General features: G+C 32.6%; 2 protein-coding genes across 3 annotated transcripts; one reads left to right on the forward strand and one right to left on the reverse strand.

Moving 5' to 3' along the window:
- Positions 1 to 1596: 1596 nt before the first annotated feature.
- LOC113852297 (probable protein S-acyltransferase 14) lies at positions 1597 to 6440 on the reverse strand. Its single transcript, XM_027482532.1, has 7 exons — positions 6077 to 6440; positions 5305 to 5524; positions 5126 to 5217; positions 4322 to 4445; positions 4155 to 4240; positions 3730 to 3795; positions 1597 to 1719 (listed from the first exon to the last, which is right to left on the reverse strand). The coding sequence occupies exons 1-7, from the start codon at positions 6284 to 6286 to the stop codon at positions 1597 to 1599; spliced, it is 921 nt and encodes a 306-aa protein (XP_027338333.1). The 5' UTR covers positions 6287 to 6440.
- Positions 6441 to 8117: 1677 nt separating this feature from the next.
- On the forward strand, positions 8118 to 10084 carry LOC113866729 (vestitone reductase-like). 2 transcript variants are annotated; one of them, XM_027501535.1, is made up of 4 exons: positions 8118 to 8282; positions 8541 to 9065; positions 9367 to 9574; positions 9684 to 10084. In XM_027501535.1, exons 1-4 carry the CDS (start codon positions 8162 to 8164, stop codon positions 9823 to 9825), a joined length of 996 nt encoding a protein of 331 aa, XP_027357336.1. In that variant the 5' UTR covers positions 8118 to 8161; the 3' UTR covers positions 9826 to 10084. The 2 variants fall into 2 exon arrangements, with proteins under 2 accessions (XP_027357336.1, XP_027357343.1); XM_027501542.1 differs by having other exon boundaries at positions 8120 to 8282; positions 9382 to 9574.
- The last annotated feature ends 6746 nt before the right edge of the window (positions 10085 to 16830 follow it).

The following is a 16830-nucleotide window of genomic DNA, read 5'->3' on the forward strand; positions in this document are numbered from 1 at the left end:
AATAAAGCCTAACTTAAATAAAATGCAGGACAGACCATACGCTTCCCTATATTAAGGCATGATTATAACTATCACATGCCCTTGACCATTTATACCCTAATAGCTATTCAAATCAAATCAATTCATGACCATAAGAAAGATTTGTAGGTGATATTAAAAAAAGTGAAATTAATTACTCACATTTCTTAAAAGTAGTAATGACAACTATAGCTCTTAGTGTAGATTTGGTTGGGCATCTTTTTAACCCGGTTGCTTTGTTTTGTTCATCATCAATGAAGACACAACCTCCTCCAAATTGTGAATCTAGAGAGAAAATATAAAAGGGATAAAACCATTACAGCTTTTAAAAAAATAATATCATTAATTTGGTTTGTATTCTCATGTAAAGGGCTACAGGGAGAAGGAAAGAGTGGTGCAGATTATCTCAAAATCTCAAATTGATTTGAACAGTCCTATAAGGTTAGTAAATATACATTATCTATTATGAATCATTTTTAAACTAAGGTTAGTCATACACCCATCTTTGAAGATTATGAAATATAGAGAAGTGAGAGATAGAAGTAAAAATAAAAAGGGAGAAAGCAAAAATTCTGATAGACAATGTAATAGAAAAACAGGAGAAAAATACAAGTACTATGTAAATGTATAAATATAATTATAATTATTATGAGAATTCCGTTAAGTAGGTCGATAAGATGCAATTTTCTTTTCCTCTGAATTACCATTACTTTAACAAATGGATTAATAATCATACCCAGTAAAGGAAGGCAAAATTGTCACATCATATATAATTATGTTATGTGATTAATGTTTAGTTTGAATAAATTTTAAAAAGAAGAAAAAGATTAGTATAAAAAATATTTTTTTATAAATTAAAAATAACTTTTCTTTCTTTATTTTTTCATAAAATTTTTTCGTTTAACTTTTTTAAAATTTAAGATAATAAGTTATTTTTAACTTTAAAGAAGTTTTATTTATTTTATAAATTCCACTGCATGAATATAGTTTACATTCTCTTTGTAATGAAAGGCGTGATTCTTTTAGAGTGATAGAGAAATCTTAAGAAAGGTTACACATTGGTAAAAGAATGTGAATTGCATATACTTATAAGAAAGTAAAAGTCACATTACAATTTAACATCATCTATGCAAGGAACAGTTGATTGCAAAACTTCAGTTAACAGTCACTCTAAGTTACATTCTTGTGTAAATATTAAAGGGAAAAATTTTGAACGTGAAAATTCATTATCATGCATTTCTTATGCCTTACTGAGATAACACCATCAGGAATTTGAACACCTTAAATGTATGCTTGGTTCTTCCTATTTTGAAAAAAATAATCACTCTTTTTCAGCTTACTGATAAAACTTAAAATAAAATAAAAAAAGTGATTTTTTTTTCCAAAATTAACATTTCACCAAAAATGCACTAATAGCAACAATGACACTAATCATACCAAGTTACTTGTGCAAATCAATTGTTGCTAGGATCTTAAATTACTATAGATTCTTTTAGAGATCAAAAGAGCTTTGGATGCTTCATGTTTTGTGTTACACAAAGGTAAAAGCAATTTCTCTTGATGTGGCAATGCTAACTCTCAACCTTGGGCGTCCAGGTCATGTTTTAATGGAAACTCAAGGCCCTGAAGAACTGGCATCCTTCGTTTATCATCTTCTGAATAAGCAGGGATGAACCAATATCTCTTGTCCATACCAAAAACCTGATACCACAGTAACATAAATCATAACGTATAAGCTTTGAGTTTCTAACTTGTTCAACAATGATGAAATGAGAAAACCCCAAGAATCATGTACAAGGAATTATAGAAAATCAAAATGAATATAATTAGCTAAGCATAAAATGTAGAATCATATGTCATGTGGACAAAACACTTCCTTCATCTGCTAAGATTATAGGAGAAAGCACCTTTATTAAGAAATGTAAAGGCATAAGTGCAATGAAAGTTTAACTTTATTTTTTTGAAGTTTCAAGCTTTGCAACTTTAATTATTTCGATTTTCCCATCTTGGTATTCCAAAACTCCTTAGCTTCACACAAACAAAGCACTTGAGATACTGAAGATTAATGCAAGGTCAATAAATACATATGCATATATTTTACCATTCTACACCTAAGAAAAGCTCCAGAGAGAACATGATTTTCCTTGGTGTAAAAAGACCTTTTAAAAATCTCTCTCTAGCTCTCTCTGCCCCCTTCTTTATTCTACATTCAATTTACTCTTACTGGTAGAGATGGGAACAAGAAAGCATCAGCATGATAGTTTCTTTGGCAATGTGGAGAAAACACATTGCTATTCTAACATATACACCAAAGTGAAACAAAATATAGATGTGTTCTATTATTTGCATTAGAATAAAAAAAAATATCGACAACTTCTATTCCTAAAGCAACATTTCTTATTGCAGTGAATGTTCAAATTTATCATCTCCAATTAAACTTTATTTACTCAAACTATCAACTTGACCTATGTTTATCAATTCGGGATGTTCTACCAATTGTTTTTATCAGTTCTAGAAGCAGTTGGGTCAAATTAATAATGCACAATCTAAAATATCTCAGGAACTCAAACAATGGTGCTATGGTCATTAACTCAATCAGGGATTAAGGTCTAAGTTGTATGGTTGCATGAAGCCAAACCCACTTTGATTTTTTTTTTTTTTTATGTATGAAAAGTTTGGGTAAGGGAAAGTTGCTTAGATACAAGGTCAAGGGCATATCACAAGCCTATTTATTCACCCAATACCCATTGGCAGCCCAATCTAAATTTTTGTTCCAAAGTTAATTTCCTATACAAAATGAGTAAAAATATTTCTATATTTTGTACGCATAACCACAATTACAGTAATCACTACAGAAATAATAATAATAATAATAATAATAATAATTTGATGCTTTTGAAAACATAAACACACAAATAAATGAATATTTGTATTGATGTTCAAATAAATATAAAAATTTTAATCTAATGGCATCGTAGTCTAAAAGTGATTTGCCATAATCCATGTCAATTTTGATTGCAACATCAGTGGTACACTGGTTTGAGTGTGAAACTACTTAACGAGGGAACAAGGGTGACAAATCAGTTATGCCAAACCTAGTTCATGGCACAGGGAAATGTCATTATATTCCATTTTCAATGAAATAAATGGCACCCAACATAATGACTTCCACTCTTTAGAGCCTAAATTAGCTTCTGCAATAATATACATTTGTCACTTAAAGAAAATCATATGTTTTACAATTGGCTAGATGTTTTACAAACTGTGCTTCTTGAACTGCAATAAAATAAGAATTAGGGTCTAGTCAAAAGTATTTAATATATTTTATTAAATACTTTTAATTACTTAAAGAAGTCAAGAATTGAAGATTTTTGTTTTCTCAGTATAACAAATAGTTAACGAGTGTTAGCATTCTCCTTTTAGATTAGAGTGATAGAGTTTTACTATTTGTTTCCAACAAATGTAACTGCAATCATTTATGACTAATTTCATGAGTTTTAGATTCAATTTTATTGATAATGCCATAATATTTTTGCTTGATTACTTTGATGAGGTAGATTTAGTTCTTGAGTTGTTAATACACCAGATAATAGGTGTGTTCCCATAATTTTTTAAAGAATTTGAATGTAGTAGATCTAATACCAACCAAAAAAAATATCTAACAAGAAAAGAATAAAAACAATATATACCAACATAGTAACATGCACAAACCTGTTTAAAATTTTTTCTATAACCAAGGTCATAATGCCATTTTTGGGCAGCTTTCTTCTCGTATGCCTTCTCATCAGAACGAAGAAAATTTCATTAGTACCAACAATACATAAGCTATCCTCTTATTAGGACAAGAAAAGCATTACAAAGAATACACTAATATTTTCACAACACACAGTACACATGCATACACACCCAAAGAAATTCGCCCCTTTATCAGAATGGCTAGTTCATGCATGTATTATCAAAGATTTCACAATTTCAATGCAGCTACATACTATCATTTAACTAAGACCAAAACAGTTTATTTATGTGGGAAAAAAAAACACATATAAGGGACAAATAGAATTCATAGGTTCTTTCATTTTTAGATAAAGTGATTTCTTAAGTTAAAAAAATGGGGAAAGCTAGAGTACAAAGTTTACCTCAATAGTGGTTGTATTAGAAGCTACCAATGATATGTGAAAGACAAGAAATCCTAAGACACTCAAGGAAAAGGCCAGATTCAAAACTGCAACAAATACAATAGTGTTATAAAAAATCAAATATGGAACCGACAACTAAAATTAGAAACCAGGATTCAGGACCTAACCAAATGCAACAAAAGTTGTGGCAAGAGTGGCAGGTGTTCCAAGAATTTCTCCATCAGTAAAGAATGTTTTGAAATGTGGTAGTAATGATATAGTCACAAGAGTGGTCTCAAGGAAAGTGTAAAACTGCAATAAGATTTAAAATTACATTAAATAATCACTATATTTTGATGTGACAGGTACAAAAAATGCAACAAATTCACAACTGTTCATGTTAAACACTAATGGTAAACTGTTAATTATAAAGACTTGTCATTTATATGATTTATACTAATCATAAGTTCCCAAAAATCTGTTAATTAATAAAGTTACTATAAATTTGAATCTTTGTGAAAATGAGCAACATGAAAGGCAAAAGAACAAAGAACAACCGCCATTTAAACAAGATGAAGTTGAAAATGTTTAAGAAGTGAAAGAGGTGATAATGGTGATGAGATGGAATATTGCGACTCCTAAGTCCTAAGGATTCTACAAGGGATAAATGGAATCAAACCAATTTTTTTCTATACTATAGTGAAGTGTAGAGATTCGCGTAATTAAGTTATTACCAATAAACAACAAAGAGAACAAACAATAAAGGTTGTTAACATATTGTAAATGAAATAATCAAAGGAAAAAAAGAAAAGTTTGCAGATACTCATTCAGTATTATAGATCCAATCAAGACATGAATGGATAAAAAGCCATTTCAAAATTTGTGGGGGGTATGAAAAGCAATTTTGGACATGGAAGATGTTATGAAAACTATTTAAGTCACATGATCACTAATAAGTTAACATAAAAATTTTCAAATTGAGGTGCCCATACCAAGAAAAGGAGGAAATACTTATAATTTAAGGCCCCAACACAGTTAACTACCCAGACACAATGGTGGTCCATCTTTAGCACACAACGTTCACCTGATATCAAACCAATAAAGGTCAAACTTATCCTCACTTTGTTTCAATATAACAACATAAAATGGAAAGTTGTGTACCCAAACTCACAAATTGAACAATGATGACATCGAGCTGGCTTGGGATGATTGCACTTTCGACAATATCGATTTCGTTTATATGAAGTGCCATATTGCACATTGCTTAATTCTAACCCATTTAATGGATCATCTTCTCCTATTTCCTCATCAACAATAGGCTTCCAGTTAGGAGGTACAATCCCAGGGTCCGTAAACACAACCGTAAAGTAACTCCACAATAACATAACCAACTGCACAATCATAAAGAAATATGAAATTATTATAATCATTTATTTGTTCCCATATTAAAAATCATGAAATCTTTTGAACACACTCTTCATAATTAAATTTTTTAAAAACCGAAAGCAAATTTTTAAAAAGCAATTCATTTGAAATGTAAGTATTTTTACTTTTTAATAAATTAATAGACTAATCACGAAAAGCAAATTTCAAAGAGTTTGTTGATTTTTCTTTAAATTAAATATCTAAAGGTTTCTTTCTCAAGGAAGCTACATTTCCAAATCGACAGAATGCTGAATGATAAGCGCTCCAAGTCGAGGTAAAACAAAACATCATACTCCAAAAACTTTAAAAAAGTTATTATGATCCATAGCTCTTTAAAAGATTGGCAAACCTTTTCCCTTGAATTTTATTTAAAGAAAAGCTCACAATTTCAAAAAATCACAAGTCAAATTCAAACCCAATGATCAAAAACACAAATTCACAACCCCCTCCCCCAAATTAGCTATAAGAAAGTTATTGTGAACTCTTTTGTGAAAAACAAATAGAAATTTGAAGCTTACCAAACAATGAAACAAGATCAACACCACAAAGGCTGTAAGAGAATCAAGACCACCGTTATACAAAGAAGGTCCATAATTAGTCAACACAATAGCGTAATAGGTAACACCCACAATCCCAAAAACCAATAGTATCATGATCGAGCCCAATCCTCGTAATGCAATACAGAGCTTGAATACGTTCCAAGCCATGGTAATTCCGAATCTATGCATGCTCAAGAGAAAAAAGTAGAGGAACCCCACCACAAACTAGCATCAAAAGATTGCTCCTTTGCACACTTGGTGGTGATCCTAAAACACAACCATAGCCACTAGTGGCGAAACTAGGAGAATCATGAATTTCTTCCAATGAAAAAAAAATGAAAATCTCTGTTGTACCCTAATTGTTGAGGCAAATAAAATTTTCTCTTTTGCCTGCGTGGTAGGCTTTCCCTGTGGGTACCGACAGGGGTGGTGGACGTTGGGTGGGTGAATCTAGGGTTTATGGAGAATTGGATGGAAATTGGAATTTTTTTGGGCATTAGAAGCTTCATCCTGAATCATTGAAAAATTGGCAATTCTCAATCATGGATGATGCAGTGTTAACCATAACCAGGGAATTCCAGCATCTCCTTTCTTCGTATAAAATTATCAAAATTTAATTTTGGTGGCTAATAATTTTTTTTAATCTAAGTTTAGTCTTTTGTTAATGTGTGTAAATGTAAACCTCACCATTAATTATCTATTGTTAACTAAGGATGTGGTATTGCTCACCTGGCTAATGCCCATATACGTCATTAAACAAACATGATAAAATAAATAAATACATTTTTGTCTCTAAAAAATTAAAAAAATTTGGTTATGATTCTTATATTCACAATTATGCTTGCCATTAACGAAGTTTTATTAAGTGATAAAGTATTTATGTGTGGTAATTTTAACTAAGTGTATTAATTTGCTCCAATTACGAAACAAAAATGCAATTCAGTAGGTTGCCACACGTGTTAGTTGAACTCGTTCCTGTTGACCAAAAACAAAAGAAAGAACTCGCGATTCCAACCATTTTTTTTTTGGAATTTCATAAGCTTTCCAATTCAATGGATTTGTGGCAGCCTACAAAATATCAAATATTTTATTCTAAGTTTGAAAGTTCACATCAACCAGCTACTCTTTGGGAGTTGTACAAATTTGACTTTCATTATTTAATATAATATTTTATATAAATGGAGAGAAAAGTCGTAAAATAAAAATCTCTCTCGCCATTACTTTTATTTAAAGTTAATCAAAAATCATAAATAAATGTCTATTAAAAATATGTTAAGATATAATAAAAATATGTTAATAATATTTTTATAACACTTTTTGAGGTTCAAATATATTATATCTCTATAATTACATTTATTTATGAATTAATTTTGATATATAACATTGCTAAAAAAAGTTAATGCTTGTTAAGTTAGTTTCTTTAATTTTTTTTAGTAGTATTAAAATGGTAGAGATGAAATGTATAAAATATTTATATAAATTTTAAAATAACTTTTAATTTTGAGTTAAATATTTATATTATTTAATATTTTTATAAAATGTAAAATTAATTAATTTTATTGTTAAATTATTTTATATCATCTCTAGTTATGTTAAATTATTTAACATTTGATGTCAAAATGACTCATCTTCTAGAAGTTTTTTGTCTTAGATATTTTTTTTCTTAAGTTCAATTCAAACTATTCTTATCTCAAACTAATTGTCATAGACCGAACAATAAAAACTAAAATTTTATTTTAATAGTATACATTAATTTGTAATGTAAATTTTTATTGTATTAATGTTAAAATAAAATATTAAGTTCAATCAAAAAATAATGTTACAAGTACTTATAACAGTGTGACTAAGTTTTCTTGATGGTAAAATCCATTCAAAGACGGAATAATTGACTGAAAGAAGAGTCCAACAGCAATACTAAAATGTGAGCTCGGGTGATAGCAAAAGCAACCAACCAACGTTGTGTGTGTTGACCGTTTTGATTATTTATTTATACACACAACAACCAGCAGAACAAACGAAATAGAAGTTGAGGACATCAAACACTGCCACAGGAAGAGTGATCAAATGGCAGAGGGGAAAGGTAGAGTTTGTGTCACTGGAGGTACAGGTTTTCTTGCTTCATGGATCATCAAGAGACTCCTTCAAGATGGATATGCTGTTAATACCACCATTAGATCTGATCCAGGTAAATTAAGTACAAATTTTATCTCTAGCTTTATAAATACCATTAATATGGTTCTAGTCTTACTTAAATAATATCTGTTCATCTTTAATGTTGAGTTTTATCTTATAAATTATCAATTTAATTGAAAAATAATGCTAATACTTTATATAAAGTTACTTACAATGTAAATATAATTTATTGATGCTAGTGCAAAATTTCATATGCATAGCAATTAATGTTAAACAAGGTTACATTTTTTGTCTACTGTGACATTAACAGGACGTAAGAGAGATGTTAGTTTTCTGACAAATCTACCTGGGGCATCAGAAAAGCTAAAAATCTTCAATGCTGATCTTAGCAACCCAGAAAGTTTTGGTGAAGCAGTAGAAGGGTGTGTTGGGGTGTTCCACACGGCTACTCCTATTGATTTTGCAGTGAGCGAGGCAGAGGAAACAGTGACCAAAAGAACCGTTGATGGGGCATTAGGCATTTTGAGAGCATGTCTCAAGTCAAAGACTGTGAAAAGGGTGGTTTACACTTCTAGTGCTTCCACCGTTTCATTTAGTGGCACACAAAAAGATGTAGTGGATGAGAGTGTTTGGAGCGATGTAGATTTGCTTAGGACTGTGAAGCCATTTGGTTGGTCTTATGCGGTTTCAAAGGTGTTGACTGAGAAGGCATTGCTTGAGTTTGGAGAGCAACATGGGTTGGAGGTTGTTTCTCTCATAGCTCCTTTTGTTGTTGGTCGCTTCATTTGTCCCAAGCTTCCTGATTCTGTTGAAAGAGCTCTGATTTTGGTCTTAGGTATAAACTCTTCACCTTGTTCTACTCTGTTTCTTCCTCTCTCTTTTTTTTTTCCTTTTGTTCCCATGCTGTGTTTGATTTAAGGGTCAATTATGATATTTTATCCAGTAAATTCTCATTTAATGCAATTGAAAATGCAAGAAAAGAATAAAATAAACGATATATGGAAAAGTCAGATGATAAATAAAAAATTATAAAATTAAAATTATAAGTAAATGACACTTACTGTCTTAAAAACTAATAGTCAAGTAATACATTTTTTTTTATAAAGAAATTACCTTTACTCTATGTTAGTAAAAAGAAATTGATGGTGCAGGTAAAAAGGAAGAAATTGGTGTCACTCGTTTCCATATGGTGCATGTGGATGATGTGGCTAGAGCACATATATTCCTTCTTGAGCATCCTAATCCAAAAGGGAGATATAATTGCTCATCATTCATTGTACCTATTGAAGAGATTTCTGAACTTCTTTCAGCCAAATACCCAGAATATCAAATTCCAACAGTAGAGTGAGTTACATTGTCCTTCACCATGCAAATGCTATGTTAAATATACAAGTATATATAATCACCCTGATCTCATTGTTTAATTGATATTTAATTTGGTTTCTTCCTCTAGGGAGCTGAAGGAAATTAATGGTGCCAAGTTACCACATTTAACCTCCAAGAAACTGGTGGATGCTGGTTTTAAGTTCAAGTATAGCCTTGAGGACATGTTTCAGGATGCAATTGAATGCTGCAAGGAAAAGGGTTATCTTTAATCTAGTTTAGCCATGAAGTTAACAAAATAAGTTGCTAAAGATGATTGATAGTTTGAAGCATTTCATATTGTTAGTAACGATGGCTCCCATGTACACCACTTAATGGATGAAGTTACTTGTAATAAATCAAGATAAAATTAATCTGGCAAATACCATGTATGCCTTCATGGCATAAAATATGAAGTTATCAATTTAAGGAAACGATAACTTGCTTTAATCATATGATGCCAAATTAATATCAAAACCAGTTGCACAACCCACCCAACCCAAGCCTTTTTAAGTTTTTAATGTCCATCACAATTATTTGCAGGCTATGCCATTTGTTTTATGCTAAATCATTGATACCCTTCATAATTGATAATTGAATGTTATAGGTAATTTTATACTAGTAAATAATAAAATTAATAGTTTAATTAAAAAAGATGTTAATATTTTTTAATCTTTAAAATATGATATTAATTACAACTGTTATATAAAATATGATATGAATTAAAGCTAAGTGTTCCTATTCGGGAAACACTAATCTTCTGACCTCTGCCTAGGTATGATGACGTCCTTCCGTACGTTGCTGACGTGGGAAGGGTACTTGCAAAAGACACTCCGATACTGAAGTCAGGTTTCGGTTCTAAGCAGCAAATACTATTTAATAATTAAAAGTCAACCATTTACCTGTACCTCTTACCTTCCTCTTATAGGAAGTATTATGGGCTAATGGGTTTGTTAAGTCTGTCTTGGTTTTGACCCTTTGATAGTAGATAATAATTTGATTATTACCCTTAATTAGGTTAATTACCTTATACGATCGAGGGGGTACTCGGTTCCCCTTTTCTGTAGGTAAGACCAGATAGTGTCTTATCTGGTACACTAGCTCCCAAGCCCGAAGAGGTACGATGCAAGGGCTTAAAAAGATATTTACCCATAACATATAGATAAACGAGTTTTCTGTTTCGGTCAAGAAATACGAGTATGAAGGGGGTACTCGGCTTTAATGAAGAGGTAAGTGGGTCGAGGGGTATTCGGTTTAAGAGTCAAGGGGGTGTTCGGTTGTGGTGAAAAGGTGAGAAAATCGAAGGGGTATTCGATCTAATGAAGAGATAAATAGGCTGAGGAGGTACAAACCAAATATATGTTCAGAGATGGGCAAATGGGCTTGCTAACTCTGCCTTGGTTTTGGCCCATTTTCCCATGAATAATGATTTTGGCACTTTAAGGTGTCAGAGATATTTTTTGTTAGGGTTTCCCCGATTTTTGTGCCTCTGAAACGAAAGGGTGCTAGATTGGATCCGTCGATCTGAGAAAGATCTGATGATTAGGAAGTGATGTGACCCTTCGTATGTCCGACACCTCTGGTTTTATTAGAGCAGTCAAAACGAGCAGTCCGGCCTGGCCTGGCCCAATACAGGTAGCGGGCTCAAACGGGTCGAGCGTAATTAGCCCAAGATAAAAATGGACTTATATTTTTACTGCCCAAGCCTTATCCTATGCGGGCTACGGGCTTCTGCGGGCTGACCCGACAACTCAAATAATTTTTTTTCTTTTTCTTATTTTTGTAACATGTCATTTTTTTTTACTGTTTTTATAACAACAAATCATTGTTTTTATTACTATTTTTAATATTTGTAACATACCATGTTAAGTTATTTTAGAAAGAACTTAATAGACCACTCTTTTTTATGTCCAATTTTTGTATTATACTATTTTTTTTTAAGTTGTAAAAGGCCACTGGTTTCTTTTTTTTTATTGTTTTTGTAGCGGTGCAAAAGTATATAATTTAGACTTGTAATTTTAAGGTTTTGAAACTAAAATATATTCCCTTTCAAACTCCTTAAAACTCAAGGTTTAATCTCAATATATATATATATATATATATATATATATATATATATATATATATATATATACGGGCTACCCGAACCTGCATGGGTCAACCCGGTTAAAGCCCTATTGAGTACTGGGCTTATTCGGATCGGGCCAAAATGGCCCAAGATAATTTCGGACCTTATTTTTTAGAGCTCAAACTCGCCCATTTAACGGGTTTTTTGGGCCAAATCCATCGGGCCAGCCCATTTTTCCGGCTCTAGGTTTTATAAATATATGGTGGTTCAGGCTTCCCTTTGTCCCTTTTGCTCCAAACCAAGAGAGTATTTTCTGTCTTGTTTACAACCTCTAGGCCGAGGGGTATACTTTTTAGAAGTTTTCTTTTTGCCGACAGCTTGTAAGGTACGCATAGTTGTCCTTTCTTCTACTGTTTAGATTTATATCATGGCTGACTCCATTGAATGGGAAGACTCGCTGTCGGATAGTTCGAGGCAGACTACATATGAGGTTCAGGGTGTTGGGGAAACCGATAAGGGCAGGGAGATGTCTCCAGGATCGAATGGGTTGGGCGGTGAGGGATTGAGAGAGTGTAATAGTAATGTCGAGCCGTCTGGTAATTCCGAGGACTTGGATTCTGTCAAATCGCTACCTAATGCAAGCCTCCCTAGAGAAATACCAGTTTTCCCACCTTCTACCACACCGAAATATGAGTAAGTTCATGGTGAAGTAGCCGCCCACTTCTCACGTTTCCAAAATAATAGGAGTCTCCAGTCGTTTGTAGATCATTGTGATATATCACTATGGGAATCTTCAGAGTCGTACCCCATCGTTGTCGATACCTGCCGAGGGGATGGGTCCAACAATCCTGACTTAATATTTTTAGGAGGTGTCGGGATGGCGGACACCTTCTTTGTATATGAATATATGTTTAGGGAATTAGGTATAAGGCTACCCTTTGACGACTTCCAAATGGGAGTACACTGAGGGTTCTAAATGTAGTGCCGACACAACTCCATCTGAATGGGTGGACAGCTATACAAGCCTTTAGAATTCTTTGTAAATTTCATTACATAGAGCCTAGTGTAGGTTTGTTTCTTCATTTTTTTTGTACTCGTCTTTCAGACTTAGCAAGATGGGTATCTTTAATTAGGCAACCAGAATTGCCGCTTTTCAAACCTTATATTTTCTCTTTTAAGGGTTTTAAGACTGGTTACTTCAAAGTAACTGTGCAACCTATATGTAGGAAATACTTTTTGGATAGCGAAAATAACCTGCTTTTCCCTTTCTATTGGACCCGGGTACCTCGTCGTTATGACATTTTCTCGGAGAACTTGTTGTCGGTTGAAGAGTTGTTAGCCCTGAAGTACTTGAAGTCTCTTTCCCGAGAGCTTTCTGTCTAAGCCCTCATCCTTTTGCTAAAGTCCCCTCATCCCCGATTGGATATGGATGGTATGCTTCATTTTTATAGTTTAGTTTTTTAATCAAGTTGTAGTGATTTGAATCTTTGTTTTTGTTGTAGGTTTAATGGCTCAAAAAGGCATAAATATGTCGACCTACCATCACAGTTTAAGAAGGCAGACTCCAGGTAACGTATCGACTGAAGAGCATCGTCATCCCCAACTCAACAATGTCCCAGAGGTAACCGAGCATCACTTTCCTCCCCGAGACCTTGTCCTCCCTAAGGGCCAGCCGAAAAAGCGTAAGGACAAGGGCAAGGACAAAGAAGGCGAAAAGGAAGCACTCCCAGTCAGCTGGGGCGACTGGTGCTGACGGGGCACGCAAACATACCCGAGTTGCTAGAATGACTGGGGCAAGTAGCTCTTCAAATTCTACAATCCCCCGACAGTGTTATGTAACGTTCCGAATTTCGGTAATATTATTTATTGTATTTATATAAATCTAAATGTATATTCATGTGTATATTTTTTAGATATATGTTGTGAATATGTATGTGTGTATATATATATATATATGTGTGTGTGTGTGTGTGTGTGTGTATGCATAACTGGTTGGACTGAAATGGGCTAAGTGCCTAAGTACAGAGCGAAATATTGGGTTGTTCTCGCTGCAGCGAGAGGGCCCTGGGAGGAAAGATCAGAACTGTCGCATTCTCGCTGTACCGATAAAACGACAGTTTGGGGTGCAATTCTGGGTGCAGTCTCGCTATAGCGAGAGGGTCTCACTGTAGCGAGATTCTGCAGAAACCAGAGTGCAGTTTTCTCTGATTTTTTTGCTGTAGCGAGAGAGCGTGTCGCTGCAACGATGTCTCCATGCAGAATATCTCATTGTAGCGAGAGTATCGTGACCAAAAAAGGATTTAAAGGGGGTTAGGGTTCGGGGAGAGTTATTTCTCCTTCTCCCTTCAAAATTTCTTTGATCCTCTCGTTCCCAGAGCCTTATTCCATCGATTAATTGCCTCCAAAGTCGTTCGAGAGCTTGATTGAAGGTTGAATCCATGTAGGGAACGCTTGGAAGTAAGTTTTAATGGTTAGGGTTTCGGTTCTCATCCCCTTTTCTCTGTTTCTGGGTTTCCTTGGGTTCTCATAAAGTTCTTCCATGTGTTTTAGGCCGCAATCTGTGTAGGGAGCACGTCCGTGGTTAAATTCGAGTGTGGGTCTTCAATTCAAGGTAAGGAGGGACTCTACCCTATCTCAATGTATTGTAGTTCTTGTGTGTTTTGATGATTATTACAATGTGTCTGAGATAGAAAATAGAAATTGTGTGTTTGATGGAAATTGATAGGCAATGTGATGTGTGATAGAATAATTATACCCCGTGAGGGTGATTGTGTGTGATGGAATGTCATTGATTGGTGAATTAATGATATTGTGGATAAATGTGGGCCTAGTGCCGTGTATTTGAGTGTCATGTGGGCTGTGTGCCGTGTGTAAGCATGACTATTGCATGTGTGAATGGACGTGTTAGTGTCATTGTAATGTGTTGTGAATGGTTCAGCGATACACTGGGGATGTAGAAGATAAGGACGGTAGAAATACCTTGGGGAAGAGGGAGTGGTGGTGACACCAACTGCGGAACAGGTGCACCACGGGCCACACTCTCTCTTCTTGACTAAACCTCTAACTACTATCTTTGCGGAGCGACCCGTGACTGCCCAAGTAGTATCCATGAGATGGGGGTAACCGGCGACCATTCATGGTATAAATCTGTGATCACAGTACTATAGTGAGTCTGGCTGGTATGCGTATGCATAGATTTGTGTTTTGTACTTATGGATGTGAATTGCTGCCTGTGATTGTGTTTGTTGAATGTATTGGGAAGGTTCTGGAGGTGAGACTCTATGTTAAATGTGTGTTTTGGGTAGTGTAGAGTACTCACTCTTACATTCATTTTTCAGATAATCAAGACAATCAATACCCGACTCAGTGAAGGGACGGATGGACTGCTAGAGGACTTAGATTTTATTTTGAAATTGTTGTAATTGAACTAGTCCTGTAGCAGTTATTTGATATTAATTTGTAACCCTTCACTTATTTCGAAATCTTTTATGAAAAATTTAGTTACCCAATTTGTGAAATTATTATTTAATTAAAATTAAATTTAAGGTGTTACAATTTTGGTATCAGAGCAGTTCATCCAAACCAAACTGAGGTATCGGGTTGAAGCATCCAAGATAAGTGTTGATCGTTTTGTTTGCCTAAATTATAATGTATAAATTGATCTAATATGCTAGAATGTGATTGCTGACTTGTTGTAGCTAGATTGATTATGTCTGGTAGAGATAGAGGAGCTAGAGGCACTACTGACCTCATGGAACGCATGACTTAAAATCTGGAAGCCATGGTGCATAATCAAGGTGGAGAGCCGGCTGAGTATAGGGGGTTATCTGCCTTCACTAGGCATGATCCTCCCAAGTTTTATTTATTCATGCTCCCTCGTTAAAAGAAGTCTGCCATGCTACCCATAATTAGCCTTTTGCTAAGCAGTTGACCCATATAACTCGAGTCCATGAAAAATGTAAAACAAAAAACCACACAAGATTAAAACACTCATACCTTCTACTAAAAAATAGTACAAAACATGAGTTAAATTACTTTATTTATGTATTTAATTTTAATTTTTAAATATTATATTTTAAAATTATTTTAAAAATTAAAAATAAATTTTGTTTATTAATTTAGTTTTCAAATTTATTTTTAAGTTAAAAATAAATTTTATTTATTTTTAAAAACTAAAAAATTAAACTGTTTGATTTTTTTTTAATTTAGTATTTTAAATCAAATATATATAATTGATTTTAACATTTTTTATTAACTTAAATTTTTTATATTGAATTTAAAATTATTAAAATATTAAAATATAATTAATATTGATATAAAAATATTCTTATTTATGAAGTCATACTTACAATTTATACTTGTAGTTTAATAAATTGTGAAAATTACAAAATATAAACTTCTTTTCTAAACTATACACTATTTATTTATTTTATTGATCAAACAATTGTTTATTAACTCCCTTAAAACGTATTGAAAATTGAAAATATACATTATATTTTGTATTAATAAAAGCTACTTGATTAAAAAATAATAATAATAATATTTTTTCATTTAAAATAATTTTGTAATGCAGAAAAATGTATTAAAATAAATATATTTTTACATTTTTTAGTAAATTTTTTAAGACATTAATTAGCATGTCTTTAAACCTTTTTACTCTTGAAAAATATTAGTTAATATTGGTCTTAGAAAAATATTTGTTAAATTTTTAAATATTTTTATTAAGTATCAAATGAAAGAATATATAATTATCATCTCAATAATATACAAGATATTTAATAATTAAGAAAAACATTAAAAATTGTGAAATTTTTTCTTAAAGAAATGACATGGGTATGTCTTGCTCCCATTATCGCCAAGAGTCATGCGTAGCAAAGTTTGAGTGCGTGCTAAATCTCAAAAATGTTTCAATAACTATAACATTTGACTTTTTTTTTTCCCTTTAATTTATAACACTGATGAGTGATGACAATAAAAAATAAATTCTTTGAAATTTCCAAATTTTAGAAATAGAAATGGGAAAACAAAACAAAACACCTGATTGCATATTCTTGATTTTTGGTTTTAATAACTGAAAATTAAATATTTTTAAAAATAATTTGTAAAACCTTAGATTGACAAACAAAATTTTATTATTTTTTATTTTTAAAAAGAAAAAAACTGTATTTAG

This window comes from Abrus precatorius, unplaced genomic scaffold (genome assembly GCF_003935025.1).
Source record: "Abrus precatorius isolate BTA unplaced genomic scaffold, Abrus_2018 Scaffold10, whole genome shotgun sequence".
NCBI classification, from domain to species: domain Eukaryota; kingdom Viridiplantae; phylum Streptophyta; class Magnoliopsida; order Fabales; family Fabaceae; genus Abrus; species Abrus precatorius.